We start from the raw sequence: 27,141 nt of genomic DNA on the forward strand, positions 1-27,141 counted from the left end.
AAATCTTGAGGAATATTGAGAATATTAGGAGATTAGAAAATTTAACAGGAAATATGTAAACATTCTACCAAATACAATAAGGGCTATTTATAAGCAAATAAAAGTTTAAACAATAGAGTCAAAGTCATAGAGTTTTACAGCATGAAAAGAAGCTCTCCAGCCCATCGTGTTCGCACCAGTCATCAAGCCCCTATCTACTCTAATCCCATTTTCCGGCACTTGGCCCATAGCTTTGTATGCTATGGTGTTTCAAGTGTTCATCTAAACATTTCTTAAATGTTGTGAGGGTTCCCGCCTCTACCACACTTTCAGGGAGTGAGTTCCAGATACCACCACCACCACCCCGCCCCCGCCCCACCCTCTCTGGGCGAAAACATTTTTCCTCAAATCCCCTCTAAACCTCCTGCCCCTTACCTTAAATCTATGCCCCCATGTTATTGACCCCTCCACTAAGGGGAAAAGTTTCTTCCTATCTACCCTATCTATACCCCTCATAATTTTGTACACCTCAATCAGTTCCCTCTGCTCTGCTCTTAAGCAAAACAACTCCATCCTATCTAGCCTCTCTTCATAGCTGAAACGCTCCAGCCCAGGCAACATCCTGGTGAATCTCCTCTGCATCCTCTCCAGGGCAATCACATCCTTCCTATAGTGTGGCGACCAGGATTGCACACAGTACTCCAGCTATGGCCTAACTAATGCTTTATACAGCTCCATCATAACCTCCTTGCTCTTGTATTCAAGGCCTCAACTAACAAAGGCAAGTATTCCATATGCTTTCTTAACCACCTTATCTACCTGTGCTGCTGCCTTCAAGGATCTATGGACATGCACACCAAGGTCCTTCTGATCCTCTGTACTTCCTAGGGTCCTACCGTTCATTGTGTACTCCCTTGCCTTGTTAGTCCTCTGAAAATGCATCACCTCACAATTTTCAGGATTAAATTCCATTTGACACTGTTCTGCCCATCTGACCAGCCCGTCTATATCGTCCTGTAGTCTATTTACCACACCATCAATATTTGTATCACCTGCAAAGTTACTGATCATACCTCCTACATTCATATCTAGATCATTAATATACACTAAAAACAGCAAGAGACCCAGCACCGAACGCTGCGGTTTGCCACTGGACACAGGCTTCCAGTCACAAAAGCAACCTTCAACTATCACCCTCTGTCTCCTACCACAAAGCCAATTTTGGATCCAATTTGCCAAATTGCCCTGGATCCCATAGGCTCTCAACTTCTTGACCAGTTTCCCATGTGATTCCTTGTCAAAAGCCTTACTGAAGTCCATGTAGACTACATCAACTTCACTACCCTCATCCAGACACCTAGTCATCTCCTGGAAAAATTCAATCAAATTTGTTAGACATGGTATCCCCCTGACAAAGCCGTACTGACTACCCTTGATTAATCCTTGCCTCTCCAAGTGGGTAAGTTGTTTTTCTCCACTTTAAAGCTACATTAAGGAAAGGTAAGAGTTCTAGCTTTTTTTTAAAAAGAAAGAAACTTTAAAATGTTTCAATTGGCTTAAATTTAGGGTAAGAGTATTTTAACGAAGGGTATGGTCAGGAAGTTCCGTTTTAAAGTGGAGAAAAACAACTTACCCACGACCTACCAATCAGCTGTCTGCTTTGTGCTAACGTCATTTTCGTCAGCCTTTTCGAATTCTGGTGGGGTTCCTGTTGGGGTTAGCTGTTGCTCTGACTGTCTTGATCTGGGCCTCAACCCTAAGGCTTTTATTGAGAAGCTCCACTGGCGCCGTTCACCCCCAGGCTCACTCCGCTCCGCTCCCACTGCTGCTTCAACTGCCTCGATCTAGGCCTTGACACCTCAGGCTAATAGAGAGTAGATTTGCTCTGGGATAAAGAGAGAAATCTAATTGTGGAGGATGAAGGATGACAGTGACACCTAATATTTTTTCATCTTTCTTTTATAAATGAAGGAGAAAATGAAACTTTAACTGCAGTAGAGGATAAATGGCGTGGTGGAGGACGATGGAGAACAAGTGTTAAAGATAACTGCAGAAAAGAAATAGGTAGAGAGTTGGAAGTGGATAAGTGCACCTGATACTGGTGAAGGAAATCAGAAAGGAGATAGAAGAGGCTTTGACTACAATGTTTAAATCCTCTTACACGTATATTGTGCTGGGGGACCAGAGAGTACAATTTAACAACAGATACAGAGGGATAAGAATAAAACATGGAACCACAGTCCAATAATTTAGAATGGGTTAATTCAGAACTGATTTGCTTTTGCTTTGGGTGTTAAATTTCTACTTTCCTTTTTGGATAGTTCAATTTATTTTAAGGCACAAATACCTTTGAATTATTAGGAGCATGCTATGTAGAGTAATGTAATGTCACGTGAATAAATGCTTGACATCAAGAAATCAAATTAGCTCCCTCCCCCATCCCCACCCCCTTTCTGTTTCCCCCTTTTTTTTCAATAAATTATAAAGATTTTCCTTTTCCCACCTATTTCCATTATAAAAAAAAATTTTAAAAAATTTAAAAAAAACCCCCACTAGAGCTATACCTTGAGTGCCCTACCATCCATTCTTAATTAGCACATTCGTTTAGATAATATCACCAACTTTAACTTTAACACCTATGTGTTCTTTTGTTCTATTGTCGTTGACATCTTTTGATGATCTGCTTCTATCACTGCTTGTTTGTCCCTACAACCACACCCCGCCCCCCCCCCCCCACCTCTCTGTCTCTCTATCTCTCCACCCCCACACACACACCTTAAACCAGCTTATATTTCAACTCTTTCTTGGACTCGAACTCAAGTTCTGTCGAAGGGTCATAAGGACTTGAAACGTCAACTCTTTTCTTCTCCGCCAATGCTGCCAGACCTGCTGAGTTTTTCCAGGTAATTCTGTTTTTGTTTTGGATTTCCAGCATCCGCAGTTTTTTTGTTTTTAATCAAATTAGCATGTTTAACTGCATTGACTAATCAGGCTGGCCAGCTTGGGCATTTGTTAAAGGGAAGTTATGTATTAAAAATATGGTAACATTGAAGTGACTGTTAGATAAATGAAGCACAGTCAATGAGCCATATAGGGATATTTTGTTTTAAGTTGTTTAATAAAGTATCTTCCAGGAGGCTGTTTTTTTTTTAAAATGTTATGTATAAGAGGAAATGCAACAGCAAGACAGATTGCAAAACCCAGTTAACAGAGTGGGATAGGAAGGCAGAAAACCAATTTAATGTAGGAAAGTGCAAGGCCATACATTGAGAGGTAAAAAAATAAATAGGAATATACACTCAGTGACAAGGTGAAAGCTATGGAGGAATAAATAGTGCTAGGGAATTGAAATACATCATTCTTGAAGATGATTCTGGTGGGCACTGAGTGAACCAACCTCATCTGGAGGCACTGCAATTGGCCTCAGCACTCCTGTGATAGGCTTGGGCCTGTGTCCTGATAAGTGTTTCCTGCTGGGAGATCGCAAGGGCTGCACTGAATAGGCTTTGTTGTGATGTCCTCCACTGCTGAAGTGTTTTGCAATGTTCAGGTTCACATGTAACAAATAGGCACTTAGAGGAAGTTTCACAGGCTAGGATGGTGCACAGGATCTGCACCCCAGGAAGTGTTGGCTACTTCAGAAAAGGAATGGGGATAAAAATCGTATTATTCTAACATGCAAAAGAGATGAATCCTCCATTAATCTTCCAAAAATATTCCCTGTGATTAACTCAAAATACATATAGTATAGTAGTGTTTCTGGTTAAGAGGTGGTTGTGAAGTGCCTTATACTGACCCTGTATTGTAGTGTGTGCTTCTATTTAATGTTACAATCCTGTTAGGGACCATTTAAAGAAGAAATCCAAGCACCTAGCAATTAACCGACAGAGCTATGCCACAAGATTCCATGCTTTTTTTTTAACAAAAACAAACTTTATTATAAATAGATATAAAGAGAAATTAAACAAAGCAGGCACCACTAACAACACGATAGCTCATAAAGACTTATGCTATAAACTCAGTTCCACTTTTTATTCCCCCCACCTCTCCCCATCTCACGAGTCCCATATCTTCTAAAATCTCAAGGGTTCATTCACTTTTCCTGGGACCAACCCAAAGGTATACTATAGCCCTCCAGGGTTTACTTTAATTGTCCTTAGTGTTCCAGTTAATCCTCAACGTACAAATTTCTTGGGGATCCTTCCATTAACTTTTGTCTAAGAGATCCTCTAATTTTCTGTAAAGACCTCACGACTGTGGACTCTTCAGCTCCTTGACCTGGCTTTAGTCATACATAGACTGCATTTTCCCAGTCTGCTCCCACAGCTCTTTCCAAGCTAACTATTCAAGCTTACTGCTTTCTGTCACAGGCTTTGAGAGGACAACTGTAGATTTCTTCCACTAGCTGCAAGGTAGAGCAAAGCTTTCAGCAACCTTTCGGTTATGGAACCCAAACTGAACTGCCTGCTTCTGTCAGAAAATATACACAAGTAAATTAAACTAAAGAACCTTCTAACCAAGGCTCCACCCTGAATCACCATCTCCATGGCAACTTGGCATGCTTTGGGATGTCCTCAAACAGAAACTTAAGACCAAGATTTTACAGCCCTGCCATTGTGTGTCTCCCCCAGTGGATGTGGCGAGCAATTTAAATACCCATTCAGTTCAGCAGGACCATAATATCCCACCAGGCGGGAAGGGCCGTAAAATTCTGGCCATAAATTAATAATTTTATCCCCAACAGATCTCTTTGATTCTGTAACCCATATGAATAATTTATATTTCTAATGGATATAATTACCCTCTCTCTAGACTCCTTGGTTCTATTACAAGCTTAGAGGTGGATCATTCATCCTTCAAGTTTTTTGCACTATCAACTCTGACCTTGTAAGATAAACACAAGTTAGCTTTTAACTATAATTAACTCCAAGCTTATCTGAATTGCATTTACTTCAAGGTTGCTTATCAGTTTCTCAATCAGTTGCCCCCATTTTTCTACCGTTAAAGCTTTAATTCCTAAAACTAAAAGTTATTTTCTAAAACTTATAAATTATGAACTAGGTAGTCACAAATTGTTTAAACCAATGTTATTGAAGTGTCTTTTTTATTGTAGGAATAATATTAGTAAAACAGTTTTGAGTTTCGTAAGACATCTGCACCTTGCAATTATCTTCAGACCTAGTGATGAGGTACTTAAAAAGAAAAACTAAAGGTTCCATATTCAGGAAGGGCACAGACACAATGCCAGCATCTACAGACCTGTTAAGGTGATCTAAATAGAAAAGATAATTAAATAATCAAAACCAGAATATCGGTACCAGTGAAATTAATTTAATACCTGGCAGCCTACATGCAGTCAAAAGGAGTAGATGGTGACTTAAACTCAAACTTCCTCGAGGAGACGGTGCCCGTATTGATGGAGGGAAGTCTCATGAAATGGTACGTTTAGAAGTCTAAAAGGTTTTGAAATGTTGCACGACAGGCTTCTTCACAAAGCTGAGTGAGTTTCTAGGGGAGGACATGGAAATACGTGTAACTGAATAAAAGGTAGAAGATAGAAAGAAGGAGACTTGGATTAAGATGAAAAGGTATTGTGTGGGATGCATGTTTTGAATCACATGTTTGCATATAGCCCTGCTTACTGATTTTGAGACTTATCAGTGGTACAAGAGAGTAACAAGGCTGATCCCAGGTCTGGGAAGGATGAACTGTAAGCTTAGTACCTCTTCAAAGTCACTTTTTGTTGCTGATTTTAAAAGCCACAGGCTTGTCACAGATGTTTTTAAGTTTTTATTTTTAGTATCAAAACTTGGGAGAAATTCAAGATGACGGGGACTTAAACCCACAAAAGTCAGAAAATATGGAGAACTTCACTAAACCTCAAGAGAACTAGTGTGAGACTAACATTTATGCAGTTATACTAAATGATAACCCACAATGATTGACACATTTCACATACTCTACAATTGGAACTGCTGATAAAAGTAATGTGATCATGCAAACTTGTTTTAGAACGTGTTGTCAAGCTACTTTAATAATGAAATACACGTCAATTGAAAAAATGAACATGTTAAAGTAACACACCATTATCATGAGGCACATGTATATTAAAAGTGTGACTGAAATATGAATAGTTGATGTTTACTTTCATTTTTCACTAAATGCTATGAACACTGCACTATGAACAGTGTATGCAAAATCCGTTTTGTTAATATCCTCTCCGTAGTCACTATCAATGGACAGACTGACTTTGCATGTGCATACGCCCAGACTTGATTTTTGTCAAGAAAGCAATGGGAAATTTTACTGCAAGGTGAAGATAGTGGGTGGTGGTGATGGTATTTTCCTCAAATTCAGGAGGATTTTTTTTAACTTTGTTATTACCTAAAAAAGTCAGCAATTGCATCACTGAAACTTGGTTTAAAAATTAATTTTAAAGGCCCCTAGCTGTAAGGACTGATTTTAGATGATAATGTTAAGCCTCCTGGGAACTGTGATATACAGGTGAATACAAAAAGTTCATTTGGAACAGCCATTTGCATTTATATTGTGATTTTAAATGGAGGTCACTGGGCACAACAAGAATTAATTTTACATTGTGATTATACAACTGGACTAGCCAACCAGAGAAGACAGTCAAGGCCAGGACTTGAGAAACCATTAAATATTGTAATGGAGAGATGATGGGATTGGTATTCTTGAAAACTAACATCAAATATGCGAAAAATTCATCTTCACCTGAGTTAATAAAGAAAAAGGAAGAACTCGCATTTACTTAGTGCTTTTAATATCCCGACAGCTTCACAGCCAATGGATTACCTTCTGACTTGCAGTCATTGTTATTTGGGAAGATGGTTGTAGTTGTTGGAGGTGAGTCACCTCAGCTCCAGGACATCACTGCAGGAGTTCCGCAGAATAGAGTCCTAGGTCCAACCATCTTCAGCTGCTTCATCAATTTCCTTCCTTCCACCACAAGGTCAGAAGTGGGGATGTTCGCTGATGATTGCACAATGTTCAGCACCATTTGTGACTCCTCAGATACTGAAGCAGTCCATGTCCAAATGCAGCAAGACCTGGACAATATCCAGGCTTGGGTTGACAAGTGGCAAATAATATTCACACCACACAAGTGCCAGGCAATGACCTTCTTCAACATGAGAGAATCTAACCATCACTCCATGACGTTCAAAGGCATTACCATCACTGAACCCCCCACTGTCAACATCCTGGGGGGTTACCATTGACCAGAAACTGAACTGGACTAGCCATATAAATACTGTGGCTGCAAGAACATGTCAGAGACTAGGAATCCTGTGACTAATAACTCACCTCTTGAATCCTCAAAGCCTGTCCACCATCTACAAGCCACAAGTGATAGAATACTCCCCACTTGCCTGGATGAGTGCAGCTTTCACAACACTCAAGAAACTCGACACCATCCAGGACAAAGCCGCTCACTTGATTGGCACCACATCCACAAACATTCACCCCCTCCACCACCGATGCACAATAGCAGCAGTGTGTACCATGTACAAGATGCACTGCAGGAATTCACCAAACCTATGACCACTACCACATAGAAGGACAAGGGCAGCAGATAGATGGGAACACCACTGCCTCTGCCACTGCCACTGAAGTTCCCCTCCAAGCCACTCACCATTCTGACTTGGAAATATATCGCCGTTCCTTCACTGTCGCTGGGTCAAAATCTTGGAACTCCCTTCCTAACAGCACTATGGGTGTACCTACACCACATGGACTGCAGCTATTCAAGAAAGCAGCTCACCACCACCTTCTCAAGGGCAACTAAGGATGGGCAATAAATGCTGGCCCAGCCAGTAAAGCCCACATCCCGTGAATGAATAAAAAAATAGTTGACACAGCTCGGTCACTTCAGCAGCAAACGATATGAATAATGGTTTTCTTAGTTTCCTAGGTCTTTGAGGGAGTAATGTTGGTCAGAAAATGCCAGCAGAGTTCCCTGCTCTTCTTTTGAACAGTAATTTGGGACCTTTTCCATCCACCTGACTCATCAAAACAGGAAAATGGTGCTTTTGTTTAATATCTTCCTGAAAGGACAGAATCTCCAACAATGTGCTCCCTCAGAGCTGTAGTAAAGTGGCAACTTCTCTTGTTATCGGTAAACTGTAATGCTGTTTATTTTTAATTATATGAGTGCTATTTATATTAAATATTTATGGGTCTGTAATGGATGCTACATATCCAGCAGAATCAACTGAAAAGCTTCATTGTAGTCAGTGACATGTCGCACTACTTTTTAACCTAAGTGGTTCACTGATGTGTTAGACTCAGACAGGTGATTGAGGAACATTATAATGTCCCATGTACCATCTGCTCAAGCTAGAAAACCCACCAGATTATATGTGCAAAATAAACTTGATTGATGGTGCCTACCACACTAAACAAGCACTTTATTATTAATACAAAAGGCAAAGTAGTGCAAATGCTGGAAATCTGAAATATAAACAGGAAGTGCTGGAAATACACTGTAGGTCAGACAAGGTCTATGGATTTCTCTCCCCAGATGTTGCCTGACCTGCTGAGTGTTTCCAGCATTTTCCGTTTAAATATTAATCATGCAATTTCTTCTTTGGGTTACTTTTCATTTTGTCATTTCTTGAAATATGATTCAATCTTTCTTCATTCTCACTGGCAAAGACCGTGTTCTTTTGCATATTCATCTGTGCAGCAGCCTTCTGCCTCGTAAGACAAGGGTTTGCATCGTGGGGGTCAACTCTGTGTTAAGCATCACCTGCCGTGGCAGAGGAGGAGCCCCACTCTGACATGGCGGTCACTGCTGCATTTGCTGCAGAGGAAGACAGGAGGCTGAGATATTCCAGCACACTCAAACCAAAATCTAATCCGGTGCACAAACTATTTGGGGTAGTGAATCACAGGGAGAACCATAAATCTTTCACCATGAGTTATGGATCAGAATTAGTGTGGGAAGCATCTAGATAACTGGAATTTTCGTCCCCCTCCCCTGCAGTGGATGCAGCAGGCCATTCAGCCTTCAGCAGGACCAGAAGATCCTGCCAAAGGGAGGGGCCAGAAAATTCCACCCACACTCCTCGTCTCTCCCAACAAACAGAAAAATGCCACAGTGACCGTCCAAGTAGCTTAGGCTAACCTTGCTTCTCCTTCCTTAGTCTAAAAGATGGGAAATTTTCACCTTGATTACTATGTGCTGGATTCAAATCCAGATTGGAGATTATAGTATTGTTAACAGTAACACAAACTAGCTGGGGGTCACTTTGACTTTGTGCAGTGGAAAATGGGTGATAGTGAACCAACAATCTGTTTCATATCTCTGCCGATATTTATTTCCATTGGTCAGGATATCACATAAAATTAAAACACCCTCCATTGCGTCTGCATGGCACTATTTAATGTAATGAAGTAACCTAATGTGCACCTCATGAGAGAAGGAAGAGGTTATGCTGAGTACTTTGTTTGCTGCTTTTAAATAACTAGATAGATATCTAATTTAAGTTTTGTATCTTTGACCTCATCTAAGTCTGCCTTATTTTGATTCTGCACTTGCATCCTAAAGTATTCTATTGATGTCAGATGTGGGAGCTATTCTAGCAGCTCAATTAATTTTAATGAGAATTGATGATTTTGATGAAAATGGAGGCTGATTTTGAGACACTTAATCCTTTGGAAGAAAATACCAAAGAGAATTGGAGACACAAATATATCAGTTAAACCGAGACATCTTTTAACAGATTGAAAAGAGAGAAAGGCTTGCATTTATATAGTGCTTTTCATGACCACCAGATGTCTCAAAAAGCTTTACAGCCAATAAATTATTTTTGAAGTCACTGTTATAAAGTAGGATTTGGGGGTAAATTTTCTACAATCTGCTAATTAATTTTGAGTAGGGAACCCACTTTATATTTGTGTTTATTCGCTAAGCTCAGTAAACAGTGAAAAAGGAACCTCCCTTTTGTTTTTTTAATAAAAGGGGTATTTTTTCTGCAGAAAGCCCTTCCTCCTTTCAACCACAACACACAAAGGACTTTTTTCTCCCTAAAATGTTTTCTCGTCGATCAGTAGAATCCAGAAAACTTCACTTAATCTGACTACTTTCTCAAAAATATTTTATACTTTCAATAGCATGCCACTTGTCAAATTAAGAATGTAAATATAAATACTGCTATTTCGGAAACTATTAGAAAAAGGCTGTTAGATGATAAATTAGACCTTGTATTTAAATGTGGTATTAGATCTGTATCCTGCTGCAGAATTGTGTTTTTAACAATTTAACTGAGACTATACCTGCTAAACATAAACTTTTCAGTTACTATAATTATTTAAGCAACAAATTAAAAATTGCAAAGAGTGATTAATGTGTATTTCAAATTTTAACAAGCCACTAAAGTGTGTCACAGAGCACCTCAGTTAGATTGATCACCTTAGCATTGGCTGAATACCATTACTCAAATAACGATTAACATGAAAAATCTAATGTAACATTGAGCATATACATAGCCTTACAATGTGCCTATAACTTTTGGTTCAGCAAAAGGATCACTTAAATTTTCTCCCATGTCTATTTGTTCTAATGTTTAAAAGTGTATATTACTCTCATTTCTCCTGATAAAGAACTTCAGAAAAATTGTATCTACTGTCAGAAAGGAAACATGAAATCCAATCGGGGTCCCCCTCTGATCAGCAGCTTGGTGAGGGCCAGAATCCGATTTTTCCCGTTCTTAATGTCCATCCCCGTGCAGAAGCATTCGTTAAAGGCTTGAAAACGAAGAAAGTCATGTTGATTTAACTCATTAAAAAGCAGCCATGTTCCCATTTTTTTTTCCTCGCTATATTTTGACCATTTTAAATCTTTTTGGTTCTAAGCAGGTTTCTCCTGGAGGGAGAGGCAGACTTGGAATTTGTTTGTGACCATCATTGTCAATAGAGTTCTTAAATTCATCCTGAGCATCAGCTGAAAAGATGGGAAAGAAAGTCGAGCAAAGTGCAAAAATAGTTACTGAAGCCACTATCACCTGCTTTGTGCTGCAGTCCAAGACTATTTTGACCCCATTGTGCCCAGCAACTAAAAAGTACAATACAGTAGCTTCATTGAGATCTGTCAATGTGTATACAAGTCTCAAAGTGGTGTGTGCAAAGCACTGGTCTACAGCCGCGCACCCCCCCCCCCATCTTTAAATTGTGTACAGTTCCCATCTTTCGCGGAACTCCATGTTTGAATCCCTCCAATCAGGTTGCTACCCCTGCTGTAATACCAAAACAGCTCCTATCAAAGTCACAAACAACATCCTATGTGACTTTGACAAAGGCAAACTTTCCCCCCTTATTCCTCCCAGCTTGTCTGCAGCCTGACATAGTCTGACTACACCATCCTCTACCAATGCCTCTCACTGTCATCCAGTTGGGTGGGACTGCACTCACCTGATCCCAATCCTACCTATCTAATCATTGCCAGAGAATCATTTGCAATGGCTTCTCTTCCTGCTCCTGCACCATTACCTTTGGTGTTCGCCAAGAATGCATCACTGACCCCCTTCTATTTCTTACCTACACGCTGCTCCTTGGTGACATCATCCGAAGCATTAGTTTTCGTATATATGCAGATGATACCCAGCTCTAACTCACCACTTTCTCTCTCGACTCCTCCACTGTTGCTAAATTATCAGACTACTTACTCAACATCCTGTACTGATTAAGCAGAAATCTCCAATTAAATATTGGGAAAACTGAAGCCATTGTTTTCAGTTCCTGCTCCAAACTCCATTCCCTATCTACTGGCTTCATTCCTCTCCCTGGCAACAGTCAAAGATTAAGCCAATCTTTTCGCAACTTTGGTGTCAAAATTGTCCCTGAGGTGAACTTCCTACCTTATATTTGCACCATCTTCTTCAGAACTGAAGGGAGGTAGAAATGTAGTGGGTTTGCCACTGTTGAAAGGAAGAGAAGGAATTAGAACAAAGGGAAAGTTAGGTAAAGGTTAGAGGGTGCGAGAAATTAAATAAGAAATATGTCATGGAGCAGAAGGCAAAACAATTCGTAATGGTTGTAGTACAGAAACAAAGCATTGGTCCAGAGTAAGTGTTAATGGCAATTTTAATCACTCCATTTTTGGTGGTCGTGTCTTCAGTTACCTAGACCCGAAGCTCTGAATTGTGGCCCCCCCTCCCCCCCCACCTACACTTCTCTGTTCTCTGCCCCTCTATCTCACTTTCCTCCTTTAAGACACTCCTTCCAACCTACCTCTTTTACCAAGCTTTTGGTCAACTGACCTAATATCTTATGTAACTCTATAAAAATATAAGTTGTTGTTACAGTACCACAGGGCCAAGCATCTTCACTTCACCGTTGATATAAAGAAGGGTAAGGGGCAGCATAAATTGGATCCAGAATGATCAGTGGTAATAGCATTGGGACAAGTGACATACATTCAAATTTATGGGCAGAAAAGTTGATACACAGTTATTGAGCGGGCTTGGGTGGGATGGGGTGGTGCACTGTGAAATGGTAAGCGTATAGATTAACCAACCCAGAAAGGCTGTGGAAGTGGAGGATATTATGCATTTTAAGAGGGTGATGAATTAACTTTGACAGGCAGAGCCATTGAAGGCTATCAGATGTAAAGTGAGGCGAAAGGTCTGTTACATTTGGGACTAGTGTGATGGATGGAGAAGATAGACTGAGAGGGCTACTGGCCTACATTCTTAAATAAATTGGAAATTTGAGGGAGGGAATGGGGCTAGTTATTTGGCAACAGTAACCAAGGTCTTCTGGAGCTTGTTTTGGCTTGATGGGGAAAGTTTGCCAAAGGTTTTTTTTTTCATGAAATTGGCTAAAGGCTTTCTGTTTCACTGTGTTTTTTTGTTTGCTTTCCCAGTTTATTAGCAGCTTAGTTTGCACAATCTAAAGGTGAACTTGGATCGACCTGACTTCTTTACATTTCTTTTCACATCTTCACCCAGAGGCCAGCTATATTCCTGGAGGAATGGAAGTTAGAGATCAGGTTATCCTCATACATTCTACAAGGCAAACTTGAGAAACAGATCCTTGAATGCAGGTTGCAAGTCTGCCCTCTTGCCTGGGGAACGTTTGGACCAGGAAAGGCTGAAGAGGGAAAATACGGATTTATACAGATTTTTATTTTCTAATCTAGTTTACTGCATCCCTGAACTGTAGCAATTGTAATTGTTACAGACAGGAGTGGGGGAGTGGGGTTGGGGTTAATTTAAGCAGCCCTGATTTCTCCTCTCACCACCTGTCTTTAAACTGAAAGGTGTTTTTTGGTTTTTTATTTCCCCCTTTACAAGTGGTGGCATATTTCCCCCAACCCCTCAGTTTCGAGTGATCCAATCCTCTATTAATAATCCCACAGCAAACTCAAGATAAGGTAAAATCAGAGGGTTAATTTATTTCTCACACACAAAATGCAGGAAGGGGTTTTGCAATGTCCACCCCGTTTTGCACTTATACAATAAAAGAGGGATAAGGCAAAGGAAGGGGGTCAGGGCAACGACCACAGACAAAAAATTACGAATTATGGTTTCACTTGAGTCCAGAGTCCAGAATCAAAAAGTCCAATGGTGTATTCCTTCAGAGGATAGCAGGCTGAAACTGTTGTATGGTGATCCGCTTTCCCAGAAGCGATGACCTCCATGATGGAAGAAGGCATATAGAGACAAATTAGCCTTGTAGACACAGATACAGAAGTTCAAATGTTCTAGTAGAACACAGTGTAGATGAGGGCCAGGCAATTTAAACCTGGGCAGAGCTCTTTGCTACCTGTTAGGTAGTAAATGGTAGACAGAGTCAGGCTGTTAGCCTAGAGTCCTGCTTTTGTTCTGGAGCTAAACAGTGACTGAGGATGGAACTCAAAGACTGTATAATTAAAGCAATTCAAACTGCTCAAGTATCGGTCATGTGACAGGTTGGTTTCAGATCAAACTATTCAGCTAACGGAGCACGCTTGTTAATACCCAATGGGTAAAATTTTTCGCTCGGCAACTGGCCTGTGCCCAACCCAACTGAGCGTAAAATGATGCACGATGACGTCGGGCAAGCGTCCCATTGTCATCACACACTCACAGGATATTTCGGTCGGGCGCACGCCAGAGTCAGCAGCGCGTCCACTGACAACTAAAAGACCTATTTAAGGCCATTAAAAAGTTAATTGAAATAACTTTTTTGCTGCCTGTACAACCTTACAGTTGGCAGGCAAGCAAAAGTGCCAAGCAGACTTTGCACTTTTTTGGAAACCTCATCCACAGGCGGCATGAGATTTCCAATAGTAAATGAGAATAAAATAAAAACTTTCATTTTTCATTAATAACATGTCCCTGCTCATGTGACAGAGTCACATGAGGGGACATGTTTCATTACATTTTTATTTTTTTTATTTTTTTTTTCATATATCTTCATCTCCCTGAGGCAGCTCTCTGTTTCCTGCTACCAGCAATTGAGTTTCATGGAAAGTATTACTGGTTGAAGATTGGCCTTTAGACTGATAGTAAGAGAAATAAATCAAATGGGGCAAGAGAAGGCAAAGGACTGGAGAGATCAGGAGCTGTAGATAATGTGACAGACTTCCGGGGCAGAAAGAAAAAAAGAATGTGATATCCATCTGCTAAAGAGAACTAAGAGAGAACAAGATCTAAGAGAGTGTCTCTCAGCTGCTGTATCTCAAGTGTAAATTAATTTGATCACAGCATATTTGTAAAAGGAGAATGGAGAGGCTATAGTGGACAGCGATATTTTGTAAGTGATGGAAATGCAGCTACAAATGCATGACACTGCCTTAATCCACCTTGAAGTGAATGTACCTGTACCTTCCTTTGGCTTGGTGTCCAACTTTTCCTGTTCTTACCTTTGCGAAGTGTTGGAACATTGTTCTATATTAAAGATGTTATGCAAACAAAAATTATCGCTTTAACGTTGTTATTCAGTAAATATTGTAATTACTAATAAAGTTTAACTGGTAGCATTCATTGTGTGTTATTTACATGTTTCAACTTGGAAATTTTTCTTTAATTTCTCAAAGGAGAGAATTTTCCCCCCGTCTGGGGAGGCTGTTGTGCGACAGCAGGAGTGAACCCAATCGGCGCCCCTGATCGGGCCCGCACAGCCATTTTACGTGGGCGGGCAAATTAAGGCCCACCCAGCATGACCTACGGCCCGAAGTGCTAAGTGCTCCCTGTGCGGGCTTGGGTGGGGGGGGTGTTCCCCTGAGTCGGGAGTGGTCTCACACAGAAATCTCCCTGAAGCACCTGTTTAGTTTAAGTTTTAAAACACTAAATAAAGAAAAACATTTAAGACATGTCCCCTCATGTGTCACATGAGCTGGAACATGTCAATGAATTTTTATAACAATTCTTATTCAATTTATAAACACTTCATGAAATCTAATCCCGCCCGTGGATGAGGTTCCATGAAAAATGCAAAGGCCGCCAGGGCTCTTCACCTGCCCGCCAACCTTAAGGTTGGACAGGCAGCTCATTTTATTGGTTTACTTAGTTCTGAAGTATCCTAAATAGGCCTTTGATAGTTCAGCAGATGCGCAGCCGAACTGAAAATCTAAATGACACGTGGTGATGTTGGAACACACGCCCAACATCACCCTGTGTCATTTTACACCTTGGCGAGCAGATCCCGCTGCTACTCGCTGAGCCAAAAATTCTGGCCAAGATAAATTTCAAAACTGATTTCTCTAAAATATCCCTATCTATTAGTGAGAATTTCTTTTTAGTTCAATTCACCTACATCTGATGGGCAAGACCCTCAACCTTCTCTGCCTCCTTTACCCTGGCATAATACATGACATCAAAATGTGAATAGGATTAGAAGTGGCATATCATGTTTGCTTGCTGATGAGCGAAGATAAGATTGTGTTCTAGCCTCAGTGACCTTTTTTGCACTATTTGTGTGGCAAAACATTGATGTTTCTCCAAGGAATGTTTTGCTAACGATGATTAATTCACCAAGCAACTGTTTGTAATATGTGAAACCCCACTGGTAAGGGTATCCCCTGCTTTAGATTCTTTTCTGTAGCCCAAGTCTTGCATTAATGTAAACCATTTTTACTTTTCTTGGCATTTTCTCATGGCATCATCTGAGCTTTCAGTTGGAATATACCTAAAAAATTGAATAAAGAGAAATATTAAAGCACGATAGTGCAGGATTCAGCACTGATTATACAAGCCCAGCTATGAGGGGTACTGGTCTTTACAATAACAAATAAAGCCCAGGTATGAAAAACACAGATCATCCATCAATACCAAAGGTTTCTAGTACATGTTTTTGTTCTGTATTTCACTATAGACTTAAAGTCCATTTTGATCTTTTGACTTTTTTTTCTCTGTGATCACTGTTGTGACTGGAGGATATAACTCTGAGATTCAGGTCATGATAAGAACACTTAAACCAGAGTAGGGTGATATCCTTCCATTGTGGGTGAGAGAGGGTGCATTTCAGTTTTTACAAATAAAGGGAGAGGCAGGCCTGGTCAGTAAATTTCAAATGGAAAATATCTTACATTTCTGTATGTTTGTTACTTTATATGGCATGAGTATAAAATTGGGTGTTATAATGAATAGGACTCACCATTACAGGGTTTGTTGTTGAAAGTTCACTCGTTTTAAATTTAATTAAATTAACTTTTCATTAAATCACACTTTCAATATTCCTACTTCTCCAAAACATCAAAGCATCATGCATCAAAAGCATCTTGAAAGGGATACTCATTGATGTCATGCTGGAGTGCTTCCTTGAGCAGCTATTAACTAGGTCCTAATACAAGAACACAAGAGTTAGGAGCAGGAGTTAGGCCTTTGGCCCCTCAAGCCTGCTGTACCATTCGATAAGATCATGGTTAATCTGATTGTAACCTCACTCCACTTTCCTGTCTGGCCCCCAAAACCCTTGACTCCTTTGCTGATCAAAAATCTAACTCTGCCTTGAACATATTCTATGACCCAACCTTCTCTGCTCTCTGGGGAAGAGGATTCCACAGACTGAGAGAAAAAAATTCTCCTTATCTCAGTCTGAAATGGGAGAGCCTTAATTTTTAAACTGTGTCATCTGATTCCAGACTCCCCCACAAGGGGAAACATCCTCTCAGCATCTATCCTGTCAAGTCCCCTCAGGATCTTATATGTTTCAATAAAATCACCTCTCGTTCTTCTAAACTCCAATGGGTATAGGCCCAGCCTGTCCAACCTTTCCTCATAAGATAACTCTTCATCCCAGGAATCAGTGTACCTTCTCTAAACTGCATCTAATACACTTATATCAGTTCTTAAGCAGAGGCCAGAACTGTACACAGTACTCCAGATGTGGTCTCACCAATGCCTTGTATAACTGTAGCATAAATTCCCTACTTTTATATTCAATACCCCTTGCAATAAACACCAACATTCCATTTGCTTCCTAATCAATTGCTGCACCTGCATACCAACTTTTTGTGATTCATGTACCAGCACACCCAGATCCCTCTGCATTGTAGAGTTCTACAGTCTCTATCGATTCAAAAAACCTACTGCTTTTCTATTCTTCCTGCCAATGAGTGGACTAGTTCACATTTACCCACATTGTATTCCCTCTGCCAAATTTTTGCCCACTCTGTTAACCTATGTAAATCCTTCTGTAGACTGTTTATGTCCTCTTGACAACTTACTTACCTACCTATCTTTCCGTCATCAGCAAACTTAGCTACCAAATCTTTTGCCTCTTCATCCAAGTCATTGATATAGATTGTAAATGGTTCATGCCCCACATCATCTATTTTCTTAATGCATCTTTGATTAGCAAGTACAGACTTTGCAATGAAACATCTCTGTCAGACTCTTCAGTAGAAAGAAAAATCAATGTGGGATTGACTGGGTAGTACACATTAGAACACAATGGTATGATTCAGGTTCAATTTCCTTACACTGAACTTTTAATCCCATCACAACATGGAAAGGTACAAAGTCAAATGACTGGCATAGCTCTGCAAGGGAATGGATAATGTGATGGTGTTACATCAATAGGATGCTTCTTGTACTTGTTTCCTGGCAGTTAGCTCAGATTGGATTTGTGCCTATGTTCATCAGACCATGTATTAATGTGGTAGCCTTCTATCTTATAAGGTGATAGTTTGTGCCGTGGTGGTCAAGCATCACCTGGTGTGGCACAGGAGCCCCTCTCTGGCATGGCAGTCTCTGTCCCGTTTGCTGCAGATGGACTGAGAAGGTGCATAATTCGTTGGCCTCTATTTTCTGTGTGACCTCTGCCATCTGACATTTTTGTTTCTACTCGTCTCTTCCAATGCCCTTCCAAACAGTCAGCCTCCAGAGGTCACAACCATCAACAACTGTCTCCCAGTTGTCAGTATCAATGTCTGCCAGCTTCATGACTCACTTGCAGGTGTCCTTGTAGGGGAGGTATGGACACCCAGGACGTCATGACCCTGTGGTCATATCACCATACAGATGGTTTTCAGGTATACAGTCATCATTCATCTGATGAACCTGGCTGAGCCAGCGCAGACATCGTTGGCTTGGCAAAGAGTGTGTGCTGATGGAACTAGCACTGATGGAACTGGAATTAGCACTGTAGGACCTGGCACTCTGTCATTTGATGCTGAAATCAAGACACACAGAACACAAGCTGTAGCTTGTTGTGTCCAAGCTGAGTAAGACTGTGTGGAACAACAACAACATGACTGAGAATACCAAACTGGAAGTCTACCAAGCTTTCATCTTCAGTACACCCTTCTACAATTGTTTATTCATTCATGGGATATGGGCTTTGCTGGCTGGGCCAGCGTTTATTGCACATCCCTAGTTCCCTTGAGAAGGTGGTGTTGAGCTACCTTCTTGAACTGCTGCAGTCCATGTGGTGTATGTACTCCCACAGTGCTGTTAGGAAGGGAGTTCCAGGATTTTGACCGAGCGACAGTGAAGGAACAGTGAGATATTTCCAAGTCAGGATGGTGAGTGGCTTGGAGGGGAACTTCCAGGTGGTGGTGTTCCTATCTACCTGCTGCCCTTGTCCTTCTAGCTGGTAGTGGTCGTGGGTTTGGAAAATACTCTCCAGCGAGCCTTGGTCAATTCCTGCAGTGCATCTTGTAGGTGGTACACACTGCTGCTGTCTGGAACATGGTCGCCTCACGACGCTGCTCTCCCCCGTCAGGAGTAGCCGCTATCATCAGAGAGCCGCTGCTCAGGAATCCGCCCCTCCGTCCTTTTCAGTGGTTGGCGGAGAGGAGGGCTGTGACTGCAGGGTGACCAGGATCGGGGACGTGCTGGGTGGCGGAGGATTGGGCTGGATGCTCCCGCAGGACTTGGTGCGTCACGCGTCTGTGAGTGTCCAGATCGCAGCCGATGGCATCCAAGACCTAAGGGCGGTTGTGCTTGGACCCGATGTTATCTTAGGTCTCGAGGTGGCCCAGGTGCACGGTGGTCTTCCTGCTGAACGTTCCCCTGTTCGGATGGAATTCCACATTGGCCCCAAGCCCCGAACCCTCCCTCGGGTGCTGGTGCCCCGCAATACGAGCCGCCCTCCGTGCCATTTGGCACGGCGCGGAGGAGCTTTCTGTACGGACTGCTGCTGCACACCTTCCATTTTCTCGCCCTCGTCCACCGCCCGGACACGCCCTGGTGTGCCTTGTTGCCGTCCAGCGGTGGAGGCCCCCGATGGGAGGCCCTCTACGGAGGTGTTCTCCCCCTTTCTATCGGGGACCTGGGTTGGAGGGTGTTGCATGCAGCAGTACCCTATAATCGGAGAATGTGTTGGTTCACGGACTCCCAGGACACTTGCCCTTTTTGTGGTCTTGTGGAGTCCGTGGACCACGCTTATGTAGGGTGTGGTAGGCTGCACTTCCTTTTTAGTTATTTAAAAAACCTTTTATTAATGTTTTGTTTGCACTTCAGCCCCACGCTCCTGATCTATGGACACCCGGTGCAGAAGGGGTTCGGGAAGGAGGAGGACCTCCTTGTGAACCTGCTTCTGGGCCTGGCCAAGTTGGCCATTAACAGGTCCAGGCAGCGGGCGATCGAGGGGGGAGTCCCGCCCGATTGTTTGTCCCTCTTCCGCGGCTACGTTCGCAGCCAGGTGTCCCTGGAGAGGGAGCACGCGGTGTCTGCCGGCACTCTCGAGGCCTTCCGTGCTCGTTGGGCACCGGGGGGACTGGGGTGTTTTATTGACCCCCTTAATCACATTTTGGTTTAAAGTTTGTAAGTTTCCTTTAAACTTTGTCCTTAGTTTTACAGCTGACCTGACTTAGGGGCTGTGCTTGATTTATCCCTAATTTTATTAATTTAGTTTAATTGTTTTAACTCAAAAGAGTTAAACACTGCTGCTTCTGTGCATCGTTGGTGGAGGGAATGAATGTTTGTGGATGTGGTGCCAATCAACTGGGCTGGTTTGTCCTGGACAGTGTCAAGCTTCTTGAGTGTTATGGGAGCTGCACTCACCCAGGCAAGTGGGGAGTATTCCATCACACTCCTGACTTGTGCCTTGTAAATTGTGGACAGGCTTTGGGGAGTCAGGAAGTGGGTTACATGGCACATAATTCCTGGCCTCTGACCTGTTCTTGTAACCACAGTTACAGTTTCTGGTCAATGGTAACCCCCAGGATGTTGATAGTGGCGGATTCAGTGATGGTAATGCCATTGAATATCAAGAAACGATGGTTGGATTCTCTCTTGTTGGAGAAGTTCATTGCCTGACACTGGGTGGCACAAATGTTACTTGCCACTTGTCAACCCAAGCCTGGATATTGTCCAGGTCTTGCTGCATTTGGACATGGACTGCTTCAGTTTCTAAAAAGTCGCTAATGGTGCTGTACATCATGCAATCATCAGCAAAAATCCCCACTTCTGACCTTATGATGGAAGGAAGGTCATTGATTAAGCAGCTGAAGTTGGTTGGGCCAAGAACACTACCCTGAGGAACTCCTGTGATCATATTCTGGAGCTGAAATGACTGACCTCCAACAGCCACAGCCATCTTCCTTTGTGCTAGGTATGAACTAACCAGTGTGGAGTATTCCCCCTGATTCCCATTGACTCCAGTTCTGTTAGGGCTCCTTGATGTTACACCATGTCAAATACAGCCTTGATGTCAAGGGCAGTCACTCTCAACTGATCTCGGGAGTTCAACTCTTTTCGGGAGTTCAACTCGTTTGTCCATGTTTGAACCAAGGCAACAGTGGTGAGACCTGGACAACATATTCTTAGTAGGTGAAAAGGGCGAATAGCTTTCACCTTTGCTGCCTCAGACGCATCGTCGGCATCTCTTGGCAGGACAAGTTCACCAGCTCAGAGGCTTTAATGTGTGCTAATTCCACCAGACTATGTGTGCATGCTTTATATGCATGAGGTCTTTTGTTGTGGGGGCGGGGGGAAAGACCACTGGTGCAAATCTGAGAGAGGGGAATGTGCCAATAATCATAGAACAATTAACTACAACTGTTCAAAAACCAAATAAGCAGAATGAAAGAATAAAAATGAGGGATGTGGAGAGGAAAATGAACAGAGACAAGTAATGGAACAAATAGAGAATGAAAAATCATTAAAGATGAAATATTTAAGAAAATACCAGAAGAAAAGAGTGAAATCAAAATGAACGGATTTCAATAGAAAATGGAAGAATGATAAAAGTTAACCACATTCCAAAAATATAGCATAGCTACTGAAAACCCTCTTTAATGAGCATTTGGATTGTGATGGTTTTGCTGTTGAAGCCCCTACCCCTCCCATTAATACTGCATTTCTGCCTAAACTTTGTCAGCATTTGCACTTCAACTAACTTGTAATTTGAGGTATTGTGTAAAATGTGGAACATCTGTTAGCCTCTCAACAAGAATTCCAGTACTTACAAAGTATTAACCTTCCTAGAGGATGTAGACATTAAATCTTTGAAATATTTCCACCTAGAAGCGAACAACTTAATATTGACAAATGAGAAGATTTGTCCCCTTTTTTTTAGCCAATTCTTCCTTTTTCTTCCCCTGCCTTAACTCCAATTTGTAAAAACACATGTAATCAACACCACAGGACTGGTCTTGGGCCATGTGCCATTTAATTTAATAAAGAGTGACTTGAACACTCGAGGCTGTGCTTCTATCTTTATGAGATTGGCTGTTTTTACAAAGACATACGGGGTTAGACATATGGATTGCTATCAATAAATCAGTGTAAAAGAACAGAAGCTTTGTTCAGAGGTCTGATATCTGGGAGTCAGAGTGAAAAAGGAGTCGTTCTGTTCTGGATCATATCCAGATGGATTGTGCTTTTTTTAAATAACCAAGTTCATACTGTTGGTTTCAGCCCTGCTCTGGTAATTTAAAAAAAATTAATGGCATCGTGAATTTAACAAAGCGGCAATCAGCATTTGAAAGTTTAGTGTCTAGTTTTAATGCTTATTTTCATCTTTCCCTGAATCTTGTTGTGGAATAGGTCCTGAATGTATACAACTTCCTTTAAGGACCTGATGCTTTGCAATTTAGCAGAAAAATAAATTTGGGGAATTCTGTCGAGGTTATTTCTAGTTTGTTGAGGCCAATGTTGCAGAAAGAAAACAATTGAGCCATCTTGTTTTTACCACACCTTATAACCAAATAAGGGAAATCGGCCTGGAGAAGCTTTGCCAGATCCTGAAGACCGAGCACCTTTTTTTGGATGTGTTGTGTTTTAACTCGGTTTGCAAGTGATTTGAGAAGGCAATAGCCTTAATATTAACACAAGTACACACACACACATACAAAGACACACATTTTATATACATGTGTGTATATTTTTTTAATTCATTCTCAGCATGTAGGTGTCGCTGGCTAGGCCAGCATTTATTGCCCATCCCTAGTTGCTCTTGAGAAGGTAGTGGTGAGCTGCCTTCTTGAACCGCTGCAGTCCAAGTGGTGTAGGCACACCCACAGTGCTGTTTGGAAGGGAGTTCCAGGATTTTGACCCAGCGACAGTGAAGGAACGGTGATATATTTCCAAGTCAGGATGGTGAGTGACTTGGAGGGGAATTCCAGGTGGTGGTGTTCCCATCTATCTGCTGCCCTTGTCCTTCTAGGTGGTAGTGGTCGTGGGTTTGAAATGTGCTGCCTAAGGACCCTTGGTGAATTCCTGCGGTGCATCTTGTAGATGGTACACACTGCTGCTACTGTGCGTCGGTGGTGGAGGGAGTGAATGTTTGTGGATGTGGTGCCAATCAAGTGACTGCTTTATATAAATATTTTTTAAAACTGGGCAGTAGGGGGAATGAGGGATGCGCCATAACTCACTGTATACATGTCCATTGCCATTTTTATGGCAGTGAGTGTACTGCCAGGCACCCACAGTGTAATTGGGAGTCCAATTTAAATTTAATAGGTGCCACATGCATTTCCCTAGGGTCTGGAAACCCAGCAGCAAAGGAGAGATAGGAGATGCTAGCTAAAGAAAGTCAGTGCCTTTTACAACACTCCTTGTGAGCCAGGAGGTGCATGAGCATTCCCCCAGCCTCTCAAGGAAGCTTTCAGTGTCTCTTCTGCTAATCAAGGTCTATATTCCCCCCGCTCCCCCCTTTCCCTGCTATTATGCAGCTGACCGTTTTTCCACCTACCCCACTCCACTCCAGAGAACTGATCCCTTGCTCCCTCTCCCCTCCTAATTATCTGTGAGCTCACAGGTCCCCAACTGCAGCTTCCTGCCACTGATTTGCCCGCCTGGCAATCTGTCAGCCTGTCAATTTGGCTGGCTGGTGGGTGGGAAATAGAAGAAAAGAATCATAATGTCTTCCCACTATAGTTGGCAGGATATCCATGTCGCTGGCCTTGCCAGGTTTCCCTGTGCCACCGTGCTCCTTCGCCATCTTCCAATAGAAAGCGGGACCAATTAGTCCCAAATCCTGGGGCAGAATTTTTCAGTCAGTGTGCTGGTGGTGGGGGGGGCCGACACACTGACGCGTAAAATGATGCACGATGACCTTGGGCGTGTGTCCCGACGTCATCGTGCTGAGTTGCGATGTTTCGTTCGGCGGCGTGTGCCGGAGTCGGCTGTGCGCCTGCCGATATGTAAACGGCCTATTAAGGCCACTAAGGATCTAATTAAGGTTATTATAATCGCTGCCTGTCCAACCTTAAGATTGGCGGGCAGGCAAAAAGGTCAAGTGACCTTCGCGTTTTTTAGGAAACCTCATCCACAAGCGGGATGAGGTTTCCTAAAGCTTTTATTAAAAAAATTTAAAATTTCTCATATAAATAAAAACATGTCCCATCTCATATGACACAGTCATATGAGGGGACATTTTTAAATACATTTATAAACCTTTTATTTCATAATTTCAGAAGCCCTTCAATCTCCCTCAGGCAGCTCTGTGCCACAGGGAGATTGAAGCACTCTTTTACTGAGCGTTACTGGTCGTGTCTTACGCTGGGTGGGCCTTAATTGGCCCGCCTGCGTATAACGGCAGCACGGAGCCGATTGTGAGTGGCCGAGCTCCCGCTGAGCCCACCCGTCAACTGGAAGATTCTGCCCCTGAGGTTTTTGTTTAATCCATCACTTTTACAGACTGAGCTATCGCACCATACTCTTATCTTCCGTTCTTTCAGTTCTGTTTAAGTGTCACTTGTAAATACAGTGAGACTTTGCTGTATTAAAACAGATCAACTGCATCAAATCAAGTACATTAACCTTTTTGTCGTTTTAATTACTTCATCCTTATCGTTTTGAGTGCAAGCCCAAAGAATTCCAATGCCATTTGAAGATTTGTTACTCTCTTTTGCCTCTAATTGTATTTTGCACAAATGTCTGTCAAAGGTGGTATAGAATCATTTAGCACAAATGGAGGGCATTTGGCCCATTGTGACTGAGTCACTTCTCTGAAAGAGCTACCAATTAGTCCCATTGCCTTGATCTTTTTCCATAGCACTGTAAGCCTTTCCTTTTAAGCATACAGCCAATTCCGTTTCTCAACTGACTTCAGAATTTGCTTCCTCCACCCTTTTATGCAATGCATTCCAGATCATCATAATTCACTGAGTAAAAATATTTTTCCTTAATCCTGCATCCTTCCCTTGCCAACTTTTTCCTCCTCTGGTTGTCGACCTCCTGCCAGTGTTGAACAGAACTGTTGAAGGGTCATGAGGACTCGAAACGTCAACTGTGCTCTTCTCCGCCGATGCTGCCAGACCTGCTGAGTTTTTCCAGGTATCTCTGTTTCTGTTTTTGTTTTGGATTTCCAGCATCTGCAGTTTTTTGTTTTTACCAAGCATTATGTATGCTTTTTTAACAGCCTTCTCAACTTGTCCTGCCACTTCCAAAGCTTCCTGGATGTGAACCCTAGGTCTTTCTGATTCTGCACCCTCTTTAAATTATATCATTTAGCTTATATGCTTCTCCTCAATTTCCTTCCAAAATATAACACTTCACATTTCTCTGCATTAAATGTCCTGTCATGTGTCTGCCCAATTCACCAGTCTGTTTATGTTCCCCTGAAGCGCACTACTATCCTCCTCACTGTTTACTACAGTGCCAAGCTTTGGGTCATCCGCAGACTTTGAAATTAGGCTCCTGAGACCCAAGTAAATATCATTAATAAATATCAAAATGAGCAACTGTCCTAATTCCATCCACTGAGGGGCACCATTGTATATTTCTCTCTAGCCTGATAAATAACTGTTCACCAATATTTTCTGCATTCTGTCAATTTTGTTCAACACTGCCACTACTTCTTTAATCCCATAGACGTCAATTTTGCTATTGTGTGGTACTTTATCAAATCACTTTTGAAAGCCCTTATGTACATCAACTGCGTTACCCTGATCAACCCTGTCTGATATTCCATTCGCCTTTAACAAATCTGTGTAGACTGTTATTTATTAGCCCATGTTTTTTCAAGCAATTATTAATTTTGTCAAAGATTATTGTCTCTAGAAGTTTCCCCATCAGCAATGTTAGGCTCACTGGTCATTACCTCCACTCTTTATGTCCCACCTCTTTTTTGAACAGACGTCTAACATAACCTGTCAAAATCGCACATCCATTCTATGACTAATCTTCTAAATCTTTCAATCTTTAAAAAATTTGTAAGGAAGAAGGAAAAATTGTAGTGCATGTTATCCTAAACTGCTCTTGCTCACCTCATTGTTAGTGCACAGAGGCCTGAAAACATATCAATTGTAGTATTGTTCATAGCAATCTAAAGGACTGAACAGTTACATTTTAGAAATGGGCTATTTTTGGCTGGGGAAAAATGTGCATGAAGAATGCAGTAAATAAAAACAATTTAGCAATGATTAGGAGAGAAATATACAACTGAAGTAATGTTACTTAACCCCTAAAGTTACGTTCCCCTTTAGAATAACAGTTCTCAATAGATCACCTGTCCCCTTCTGGTCAGTTTAGGGTGGGCACCAAATGCTGGCCTAGCCAGCTACATCCGCATCCCATGTAAGAATAAATTTTTAAAAATCTAAAATAACTGGGGACTCTTATTTAAATGCTATCGGACATTAATAGAATATTTAGTTGTTCCCACATAGAGTTGCTATAACTAACAAAGCAATAACTAACCTATTGTCTTGATCTCTGTACAGGAATTCCCATTATAATTGGTACCTAACTGTGGTACCAATGCAAAACTCAATCACCTGACAGTGGCTCTGTTCTAAGAGAGCAGATCCAACTTTTGTGGGCGTTGCTGCATCACAGACTTGCTCTGCCACTCACCGACATAAAGGACTTTACTCAGGAGCTCTGATGACACTGAAACTGCAGGTTTTTGAGCAGGGAATGGCAACTTTAAAAAACAAGAGCCATTTTATAAATTGTCATAAATGCAATCAATATCTTAAGAGCTGGATGCAATCAATATCTTAAGAGCTGGATTGCTGTTACTCAAATGTCAATAATAATGAAAAACAGGACAGACACTTTTCAGAAACACTTTAAAGGATTTTACAAGAAGCTATTATTTGTATAATACTATCTCACAAGTACAGTGATATAAGTTTAAAACAAATGGAAATAAGCCATTTAATTACCATCAAAATGCCATCAAAATCAATCAGGGTCTGGAGCTGCAAGAGTCTTTAATGAACTGTGTGTGGATCTGGAGCCACAGCTTACAAACCCCTGTTTCTGTGGATCTTGAGCAACCTCCTTGAACTGCTACAATCCACGTAGTGTG

The 27,141-nt window shown here is 41.7% G+C and overlaps 1 protein-coding gene across 2 annotated transcripts in view; it reads left to right on the plus strand.

Annotated features, from left to right (window-relative positions):
* The window catches only part of LOC121290146 (phospholysine phosphohistidine inorganic pyrophosphate phosphatase), a 155,810-nt gene that overhangs the window by 100,110 nt on the left and 28,559 nt on the right, over window positions 1-27,141 (plus strand). Inside the window, exon 7 of one of the 2 annotated variants that reach the window (XM_041210373.1) lies at window positions 12,954-14,968. The exons of the other annotated variant lie outside the window; for it this stretch is intronic. Coding sequence (XP_041066307.1) covers window positions 12,954-12,987 — 34 coding nt within the window. The 3' untranslated portion in view covers window positions 12,988-14,968. Of the gene's footprint in view, window positions 1-12,953; window positions 14,969-27,141 lie in introns of those variants that run through there. 2 annotated transcript variants of the gene reach the window in all.

Source organism: Carcharodon carcharias, chromosome 17, assembly GCF_017639515.1.
Source record: "Carcharodon carcharias isolate sCarCar2 chromosome 17, sCarCar2.pri, whole genome shotgun sequence".
In the NCBI taxonomy this organism is placed as follows: domain Eukaryota; kingdom Metazoa; phylum Chordata; class Chondrichthyes; order Lamniformes; family Lamnidae; genus Carcharodon; species Carcharodon carcharias.